Source organism: Lolium rigidum, chromosome 6 (genome assembly GCF_022539505.1).
Source record: "Lolium rigidum isolate FL_2022 chromosome 6, APGP_CSIRO_Lrig_0.1, whole genome shotgun sequence".
Lineage (NCBI taxonomy): Eukaryota > Viridiplantae > Streptophyta > Magnoliopsida > Poales > Poaceae > Lolium > Lolium rigidum.
Window position 1 is genome coordinate 43,204,629 of NC_061513.1, and position 10,867 is coordinate 43,215,495.

A 10,867-nucleotide genomic window follows, 5' to 3' on the forward strand; every position below is an offset into this window, starting at 1 on the left:
ACGACCTCCCCGCGCGCTTCCACGTCGCCATGATGCCCACCAATTCCGCGGCGCCGGCGCCCGCCAACGGGTCCGGCGCCGCGTTCCCCGCGTGGCCGCCGTCCGCGGGTGGGATCAGGCGCCAGCACAGCGTCGAGTACTGGATGATGGCGTCGCTGCAGCTGCAGGGCGGCGGAGGAGGCGCCAGGGAGGCCGTCAGGGTGCGGGATCCGGAGGCGGCCGAGGCCTTCTTCGTGCCCTTCTTCTCCTCGCTCAGCTTCAACGTCCACGGCCGCAACATGACCGATCCGGACACCGAGGACGACCGCCGACTCCAGGTGCCCGCTCCCTCCATATCTTTGCTGATAATCCTGTCCGTCCTGTGGCCTAGAATTGACTCAAGCGGCTCAGATTGAGACGGCTCTGCACAAAATATGCTCTGTGTTGTGGAAAATCGTTTAGATGGGACGATCCATTGTGGCAGTAAGCAGCCAAAAGTACTGCCAGTAAAAAAACAATATATCACTACCTAAACAGACGAAATATAAGCGAAAAGTCAGTGATCCACTGAAAATCTCATCGAATACAAACCGTCGGGGTTTGAACATTGCTCTCATGTAGTTGGTGCTACATCACTGTCGGCCGCACCATTTAGCAGCAGTGGTCTCCCCAAGTTATGTTGGACCAGACAGACCTCTGCCTCCTACGCACAGTAATGGAATGTGCCTTTTTCTAACAAGATAATGTTTGAGAATTTGCAACTATATAATTTGTGAGCTGTTAATGTTGTGTTCATACGGTTTGAACTGCGATGATAAATTCCCTATTTAATATGGTGCGTGATGCTCCCTAGTCCCTACAGGGAAGGCTCGTCGGTATTACTTCTTGTGCTAGTATAGCCAGAAGTTGAATTGATGCAGATGATGTTTGTGCATCGTTCATCACTGCGGCCTCATAGTTGGCAATCATGCGAGGTTGGTATTCTAAGAGTTCATTGGGATAATAAGACAGTGACTAAGTGTTCCTTGACCATACAATGTGGCTGGATTCACATGTTTTCGTCCTGTGCTCAATATTTCTGCATCACATGCCATTAAGGTTCCTTCAGACATCCGTAATAATGAAACTAATCTTGAAGCAAAGGATATTCCATTGCTTGCAACTCACTTGATTGCTATTCTGTCATGTCAATATTTAAAGTTTTCTTAGCCACAAGAAATTACTTTTCCCTAACTGTGGAATATCTGATGTGTATTGTTTTTTTGTCCTAGTTCTGTGTAATCCTAAGAAGGTATTTCATCGAGTAATCATTAAACAAAACTGCTCTGAACATTTTTTCTATCTTGTTCTTGCAGGTGGAACTTATGGACATTCTGTGGAAGTCTAAATACTGGCAACGATCTGCAGGCCGTGACCATGTGATTCCAATGCACCACCCAAATGCTTTTAGATTTCTGAGAGATATGGTGAATGCATCTGTTCTTATAGTTTCAGACTTTGGGAGATATACAAAGGAATTGGCTTCCTTGAAGAAAGATGTTGTAGCACCGTATGTGCATGTTGTAGATTCCTTCCTTAACGATGACCCATCTGATCCATTTGAGGCTCGCCCTACACTGCTTTTCTTTCGGGGACGCACAGTTAGGAAAGATGTATGTCATCAATTTCGGATGTCACCCATCCTGATTTCATCATTCAGTACAGCATTTATGGTAGTTGAGTTTATTTCCAGAGTATGGCATCTTAGGTTTTCTTTTTCAGGAAGGGAAAATCCGCAAAAAACTCGCTAAGATATTAAAAGACAAAGAAGGTGTGCGCTTTGAGGATAGTCTTGCCACGGGCGATGGCATTAAAACAGTAAGCATCTCTGTCATTCTGATGCTTCTTTATTTGGTGACATAGAATTATATGTACTTGTCCTCACCTTACTAGTGCCTTAACTCTATATTGGCTTTTGTCTATGGTTTCAGTATGTTAGCATGAGTTTCTTTTCTGTTGAGGCTTCATTATATCAGTACTGATATTTTGGAAGTTGTTTACTCCTACAGTCTACAGAAGGTATGCGGTCATCAAAGTTTTGTCTCCATCCTGCCGGGGATACTCCTTCCTCATGCCGCTTGTTTGATGCCATTGTCAGTCACTGTGTTCCTGTGATCATCAGCAGCCGAATTGAGCTGCCTTTTGAGGATGAGATTGATTACAGTGAGTTCTCACTTTTCTTCTCAGTTGAGGAAGCTCTAAGACCCGATTACTTGCTGAACCAGCTCAGACAGATGCCTAAAGAGAAGTGGGTTGAGATGTGGTCAAAGCTAAAAAATGTCTCTAGTCACTATGAGTTCCAGTACCCTCCCAGGAAGGGTGATGCTGTGAACATGATATGGCGGCAGGTGAAGCACAAAATCCCTGCAGTTAATCTGGCGATTCACAGGAATAGGAGATTGAAAATTCCAGACTGGTGGTGAGGGACTGGTGAATCGTGTACATATTATCACATCAATGGCTATACCGACATCATTTGGTTCACGGCAAAGCCATGCTGGTCATTCCTTGTGCGCCAGGAGTTCAGCTTAGCACCATGAGGTGGAATTACGGTTTACTGACAGGCACCATTTTTGCCCCTTTTTTGTTGATCCTCTAGCACCATAACCATTCCCCCTGAGGTTATGATATAGTGAGTAGTAATGTTATAGAGCAGACTTGCTTGACAAAAGCATGTGTATCATCCTTAAAACACACACTGACACACATACAAACATGTGTACCAATAGATACAATTTCTCTCACTGATTGCTACTCGTCGAGTCCTTTATAACTGTCTTGAGGTCTTTATTTTAGACGAAACCATGAATTCCATAACTTCTTGGAGGTCTTGATGTGTTCAGCATGTGTTTCACGTGGTAACGTGGCCGTCTTACATGATTTCACGTTTCGATGGCAACTTCATGTGGGAAACTCCCTTAGAAACTTGCTCTGGGTAGTTGGGATTGCACGGCAAAAGCTTTTGTGATAAAAAAAAGAAAGACAGAGCCTATCAGACCTGAACCTTACACGCGTTCTGTATGTAAAGGGTCAGCTGAAGAAAGAAAATAAACTCGGACAAAAGAGATGTTTCTTCCGAGGCACGTCCATCAGGATCATCCGTCGATTGTTCACCTGCTTATCTCATTCAGTTGCTCGCCACATGTCAGGCCTAATGCTTTTACTTCAAATTGTGATTCAATGATCGTTTTGGTTGAACTTGTTGACACTAGGGTGAAACACATGTGAAAAGTAGACACGTGCATAGACACGAGATTAGAGCTTTATTATTCAGATCTCCGGAGAATTTAGATGTATACATTGGTTCCCCATGCCCTAAATTTTGTTCATCCTTCATCACCAGATTCCTTTTGCAATATTCAATTTTCCATCGGAATTTTGTATGGCGAGGCCACTAGGTGCAGGTGGTTTGTTCTCCTCGCAGTGGCGCCCACCGTCACATCCATGTCTAACTGGTCTGGTTGCATTCCGTTTGGTAAGCTCCAATCAAAGTAATACAGTAGCCGCGCCACAATGAGCTCCAATGCAGCCGTTGCAAAGACATCGCCAGGGCATTTCCTCCTCCCGCCTCCGAATGGCAAGTACTCGTAGTGCGTACCCTTGTCATAGTCAACCTCGCTATCTTGGAACCTCTCTGGCATAAACTCTTCTGCTTCGTGCCAGTTCTCAGGGCTCCTCCCCACCGCCCACACATTGATAAAGACCCTGGTGCCCTCCGTGACCTCGAAGCCACCGACGTCGCAGGTTTCCCTGCAAACACGAGGGAGCAGGAGTGGCAGCGCAGGGTGTAGCCTCATGGTCTCCTTGATCACCATCCTCGTATAGTGTAGCCCCTCCATGTGGTTCTCATGGTCTTGTGGGCTTTTGTTGTCCAACATCTGCCGCACCTCTGCTTGTGCCTTCATCATCATCTTAGGATTTTTTATGAGCTCTGTCATGACCCACTCTGCGGTGGACGATGTGGTTTCTGTCCCCGCCGTAAATAAATCCTATAATAAATATACGTAAAAAATAATACATAAATCTATAATGTGTCAAACTATTTTTCTCAACATGTAGTCTATCCATCTCAAAAAAATATGTCACGCCAACATTTCCAAAAACTTAAGAACACTTACCACTATGATTGCCTTAATGTTTGTGTTGCCAATGGGGAACCCAATATCCCCCTCGTCCCTCACCCGAAGCATGACACTTAGAAGGTCATCTCCTGCCGTCGTTGTCTTCTTCTCCTCTCGTCGTACCTCGGCGTCGGCGATAATCTTGTCAACTACGGTGTCGACCTGCTGGTGCGCTCTCTGGAGACGGCGTCTCATCCCGCTAGCGACGTCGACGAACCCCAGAGAAGGGAAGAGGTCCCCCACGCAGAACCCCGAGCCGTTAGCCTGCACCACCTCCATGGCCGACATGAACCTGTCTCGGAGGTCACTGTCGCAACGCTCGCCGAAGGTCGCCTTCCCGGTGATGGCGCTGGTGCACAGCACGAGCAGCCTGCCAAGGTTCACCGGCTGACCCCCTCGGCTGGTGGCGCGGATCTCCTTGACGAGCGACATGGTCTCGCTGTCCCTGACGGGCGCGAACTGCCGCACCTTGCGCGAGCTGAGCAGCTCCAGCATGCACAGCTTCCGCAGCGCGCGCCAGTAGGCGCCGTAGGGCGCGAAGGCGACGTCGATGTTACCGTAGCACATGATATACGTCGCCAGCAGGCTCGGCCGCGACGCGAAGGAGATGTCCTTGTCCCGTAGCACCTCTTGCGCCGCCGCCGGGGAGGAGATCACGACGGTGTCGACCTGGCCCAGCCGCAGGTGCATCACCGGGCCATGCTTCTTGGCCAGGTTCCAGAGGGCGAGCTGTGGCTGGGACGTGATGAGGTGGTGGAGGCTCCCAACGAACGGCAGACCCCATGGACCGGGAGGCCGCCTCAGATTGTTGGAGGAACTGATTCGTGTGGATTTGCGACTAACTAGGGACACGAGAATCAAAAGCAGTGTGACGAAAGAGAGGAAGTAGAGAGTGTATGAGCTCATCTCCACCTCCATGATGGTGAGTTGGTATAGTTGATACTGTGCAGCTTTTGCTTAGAAAGACATGAAAGAGAGGGCTCGGTTTTATAGCCTTCCGTGTGTTTCTGTCGCTTTTAAGGATAAGTCTTTGGGACTCACTGAACGGGAGTGATGTTTTGGCACATTGGAGCGTATGCTCCCTTTATTTTGAAATACATGTTAGACATATTTTAAATTGTCAAAAAAATTGAAACAAAAATTTCGCACGTACATCTTCATGTGCTACACGCTCACAAAGTCGTTGTATGAAAAATCGACATGTCATGTGACATGTGTAAAAAAGGCAAAATTCCGCTGAAACAAAGACTTGTCACAAGATAAATTTTCTCTTTTTCGCTTAGACTACAAAAAATATCATTTTTTCGTGAAACTTCACGAATACACATATATTATGGAGATGTACATGTAAATTTTTTTGTCAAATTTTTTTAACACTTGGAAATATGCTTTTATGGTAGAGGGATCATACGCACCCGGGAGCCGAATTGAGTTTCTGTCACTGAACTGAACATATAGCTGCCAAGACTAGTTATAGTAGAGTGTAACGTGACTAACATACATAAACATCTATTTCCTCGTTTAATGATGTGTCAACACTAATAAAGTCTAAAATCTACTCTGACTAGTCCAAAGTCCACCTCTTCATTAATTTGTCAGCATCCGGTGTCGTTTTTCTCGCCACGTGAGATGAATGGGTGGAAGAACTGAGACCCATCAGAGTTACTATACTGCACATTAGCATGGAAAGTCAAGACAAAGATTATCATATCGTTATCCAGCCATAGTTTATTTCTAACGTGTAAGGCGAATATTAGAACATGTGTACTGCTGATCTTGATTGGAACAGTTCTGAGTTTGATTTTTTTTTTTTTTTTGAGGAACGCAGTACAAACCACATACACGTGCATACACTCACCCCTATGAGCACCTCCGAAAGACTGAGCTGGCGTGTTGGACCTTGAAATTGACAAAGTCATCACAGGCGCCTCGCTGTCGACGGGAACATCGTCTCCCACGGAATGAATATTTCGCCTTTATGAGACAACAGATGTAAAATCTGGGGTTTGAACTCTAGTGGGCTGGGGGTATAACCACCAACCTTAGGTTGGTTCTCAATTCTGAGTTTGATTCTGCACGTACTAAGTTACATGCCTTTAGGAAATGTACGGTATTCCTTGGGACTGTTCACTGTAAACTTATCATTTTTCCTTAAACTACATATTTTTGAATTTCGGTACATAATTTGACACGCACATAAGTATATGTATCCCTATTTAAAAATTTAGAGGTTCGAAAATACGAAATATTAGCCCATACGGTAAACCGGGTTCTGTTGGATCTAGGTGCCACTGCGTATTTCTATTGTGCGGGCCATATCATATCGATTTCACTTCCTGGTGACCGCACATGTTGCGCCGTCCATGACACAGTGCAATGTTGCCCATTTTATTAGTCAACGCCATCACATTATTTAGAACAAGTACTCCATATAAGAGCAAGTACAATGAAGCTAAGTCAACAGACTATAAGGATTTAAATATAATATTTGTGATTAGTTGGAGGGGAGAGAAGATGAGAGAGAAGATAAATAGGTTCTCATGCAAGAGCCAAATTAGCGGGATGAAGTTGGCATCAGGCACAAAATCATCGGGCTCCCGTCGAAACCGAAACTGGAGCCCCTTGAACTTGACAAGCACATCAGACTTAACAAAGACATTCGAATCATCAGACAGCTTCTCCAGAACCTTGGACTCCATGGCAACCTGAAAGCGAACAACCCCCCATGCGTCGAAGGCTATTAAGGTCGACATCAACTGTCTTGCCCACCAGCAATCCAATAGCCCAACACCCCAAGAAATGGCGCACACTATGTGGCACACCATCAACATGGAGCCAAAGCTTCTGAAGTTCAAACTTGTCAGGCACCTCGGCTGACAACCACTTGGAAGTAGAAATAGTAGAATTAAAAGATGGGACCCCAACTTGAATTCCCTCCACCCGGTCCAAGTCCTTGAAGGAAGGGAGGGTAATCAGAAACTCCATCTCTCCATTTGGCAGCGCTTCCTACTTCTTGTAGGGGCATTCAGAGCACCGCCTCGTTGGAAATCATGTAAAAGTGCAACGAAGTGTAAGCAAAACATATATAAATTGGTGTAAAACAAGCATGAAGCATCAAAAATTATAGATACGTTTAATACGTATCAAGCATCCCCAAGTTTAACTCCTGCTCATCCTCGAGTAGGTAAGTGATAACAAAGATAATTTTAAAGGTGCCATGAAGCCAACACAATCTTGATCAAGCATGTAAAGCATTGTGAGCTGGGATCTAAGTACTCTAACATAGGCATGATAGATATAATTTAATAAAACTTAGCAACTATGCTATAACATAAAGAGTAACTGAAACAAAGGATCATGAATAATAGTGCATTGAAAGAAACTGTGTGTTTATAATCATAGAGTAAACATAACAAAGTAGTACTCAACATGTCCTTATGGAATAACAAAAGATAAATACAAGGACATCTTCAAAGTTTAAAGGGTGACTAGATACAAGTAATTTGAGAGTAAGCAATAGGACAATCATGAATCAATCAATAATAATTTTGGGACTATGCATATTACACTAAGAATGACAACTATGCTCTCTTAATCGGTGCATAAAGTAGAAGGTGAAGACTCAACATAAAAGTAAAAAAGAGACTCTTTGCAGAGTAAGCAAGATAAACAAGTTTTATAAACCTTCCAAGAAGTATGGTACTTATTAGCTTTGAGCTCTCATTGCCCCTATCATAAGAATCTTGAATGATTAAAGTTAGTCAAAAATGAGCTATATGCTTGCAAATCACAAGTTGAAAATCTCATGGAACTTGAATGCGAGTACCTAAACCTCATGCTACTCAACTTAGGTTCCAAATAAGTTCTTGTCATTGTAAGTATACATGTATCATTGAGAACCGCAAACGGGGTACCTCTTGCCCGATGATATGGAGGTACTCTTGTAAGAGCAATCCCATGCCAAAATGACAAGACAAACAGACAATGAAAATCTCATCAATTTTTTATTTACTATGAGTATAGCTTTTTATTGCAAATGCTTCATAGAATGCTCACTATGGCTTAGCTGTAAATTTCCACCATGAATGATCCATGGCTTAGATTAGCGGCCTAGACGTTTCTCTAACTCATATACAAACTCCATGGACTTATAAGTTTCCACTTTATTTCGCACCGCTAGACATCCATAAACAAAAGAACTTGACATCAACTAAATATAAGTGCAATGTCGAAACTGTTCCCCATGAAAACATGGTTATACTAACTCCCAACTCCCAACTCACAATTTGCAAACATATAAACTTCATAAGATAGGCACAATGACCAAGTTTATTAAGTGCAAGAAAGTAAATGTGCCATCAAGTTCGTGAGAGCTTTACTAACTACTTTTCTCATGCCAAAATTTAATTTGGAAGACAAATAAAAACACGATGATTTACTTGGAATACCAAAAATGCTACTAGGTAGATATGGTGGACACAATTGGCAAACTTTGGTTAATTGTGGTTGGATGCACGAGTAGAGATCATACTCAGCACAGGCGAAGGCTAGCAAAAGACTGGGAGCGACCAACTAAGAGAGCAATAATGGTCATAATCATGCATAGCGACAAAACATCACCAATCAAAGCATAAAGTGATATTAAAAGTCAAAAAAAAATCATAGAGGCTTTAGTTGACTGGTTATAGTCATAATATGGTATGAGCATGCGCCAAGTCAACCCAATAAAGTATCAAAGGAGAATACCACGATATTATGCTTTTATGATGGAAACAACACATGATTCTTTCAATGACACACACTCTCAGCCATTTGAGAAAAGTCATGCTACAACAATAAATACTAAGCATATGACAAGAATAGCATCCACCATGACATGCCAAAGTCTTTGCCACAGTCTAGACAAGCTTCCCTTTGCATCACTATAGGAATGAAACATTTTACTCGTCTCCAACACCAATCAACTTATTTGAAATAGCTCTCAGAGATGAAATACATTATGGACCAGAGAGCTAATCATACACAAATAAACAATACTACCGAGCCCTGAACATAATTCGAGTGAAAGAACAAGAGCTAAACGCAGTCCTAGAAAACTAGAACACTCACAGAACAATAAAAGCGAAAACTAGAGCATTATATGTAAATAAAACGGAGTGTGTCTCTCTCCCACACAAGAATGTTAGGATACAACCATATGCTACATCAAACAAAACAAAATAAACTAAAAACAAAAATAAATACACTCCAAGAACAACACATATTATATGAAGCAATAAAAATATAGCGTCTAGAAAGATGACCTGATGCTTTGTTGATGAAGAAGGGGATGCCCAAGGCATCCCCAAGATTTAACGCTTGTACCTCTTGCTTACTTCTTGGGGTGCAGGAGCATCCCCAAGCTTGAGTTTTTTCCCATTCTTTATCCCATCACATCATTCTTCTCTCCCTACACTTGAAAACTTCATTCATACAAAACTTCAAACAGTTCTCTATTAGCAGCAAGTTCAATCAAAATAAACAAATCCACTTGTGTTCGGTACTAACATATATCAAACATCTATTAAAGCACTAGCTACTGTATCAACTCTTCAAAAAGCTCTTTGATCAAAAGAACTCAAAAATAAAGAAATTTAAGAGGCAAATGCAAATAGTGCCAGAAATTTATCAAAACAGAACAACAGGTAAAGATCGATTTTTCCGAAAATGCTCTGTTGCTTATCTCGAAAAGTGGTCAACTAACAAAAGTTATATAATAACCTGGAGCATATGCATAAAAAATGATAGCACAAAATTCCGTTCTGGATATTTTTACGAATTTTTATGGTAACAGCACGAAATCTGTTTTCAGGACAACAACTTCCCCAAATCTTACTTTCTCCCTATTAGAGGCTATTGTTGGCAAAAAACGAAATAAAAATGATAAGGAGAGGTTATTACAGAGGTAATAACTTCCAAGACTCAACAAAAAGAAAAATTATTGTAAATAAAATATGGGTTGTCTCCCATAAGCGCTTTTCTTTAACGCCTTTCAGCTAGGCACTTTAGATACCCCTGTAGATGATTCAACATGTAAGCCATTCTTAGTTGTACTAAAATTTTTATCAATTTTAAGCACGTTATGGGGTTTTGGTTTAGGTGCCTTGGGAACATACATAAATGTTTGCTCTTTTCCCACAAAAGATTTCTCCTTCTTAAACCCAAGAGAAGAAAAAGTTGAACTTAAAGTTTTTATAGCCTCCTCTAGCTTACCAATCCTAAGATTTATATTATCATGGGTATTGCTAGCTTCTAAAATAGTGACTCTTTTATTGATACTTTCTATGGATCATTAATTTGGCTAGCATTACTAAGGCAATTTGGCAAACTTTTCTCTTGGGAGGTTAGTCTTTCTTTAACAACCTCCAAAGTGTTCTTAGTTTTAACAACATTAGTAGGTGGAATTTCTATAAAGCTTTCAATTAAATTGCAGGCTTCTAAAGAGGGAGCACCCAGAAAATTACCCCTGTGAGAGTATCCAGAACATATCTATTCCAGCTAGATAAACCAACGTAAAAATTTCTAAGGAGGATTGATACGTCCAAAACGTATCTACTTTCCCGAACACTTTTGCTATTGTTTTGCCTCTAATTTATGTATTTTGGATGCAACTAACACGGACTAACGCTGTTTTCATCGAACCGTTCGGTGTCTCGTTTTTGTGCGTAAATCCAACTTTCGGGAAAAAC

General features: G+C 42.3%; 2 protein-coding genes across 2 annotated transcripts; one reads left to right on the plus strand and one right to left on the minus strand.

Moving 5' to 3' along the window:
• The first annotated feature begins 878 nt into the window (after nucleotides 1–878).
• On the plus strand, nucleotides 879–2,764 carry LOC124659191 (probable arabinosyltransferase ARAD1). The gene is made up of 4 exons (XM_047197127.1): nucleotides 879–953; nucleotides 1,335–1,631; nucleotides 1,741–1,836; nucleotides 2,028–2,764. The coding sequence occupies exons 1-4, from the start codon at nucleotides 894–896 to the stop codon at nucleotides 2,439–2,441; spliced, it is 867 nt and encodes a 288-aa protein (XP_047053083.1). The 5' UTR covers nucleotides 879–893; the 3' UTR covers nucleotides 2,442–2,764.
• Nucleotides 2,765–3,355: 591 nt separating this feature from the next.
• Nucleotides 3,356–5,057, minus strand: LOC124668042 (9-beta-pimara-7,15-diene oxidase-like). Its single transcript, XM_047205248.1, has 2 exons — nucleotides 4,137–5,057; nucleotides 3,356–4,007 (listed from the first exon to the last, which is right to left on the minus strand). The coding sequence occupies exons 1-2, from the start codon at nucleotides 5,055–5,057 to the stop codon at nucleotides 3,378–3,380; spliced, it is 1,551 nt and encodes a 516-aa protein (XP_047061204.1). The 3' UTR covers nucleotides 3,356–3,377.
• Between the last annotated feature and the right edge of the window lie 5,810 nt (nucleotides 5,058–10,867).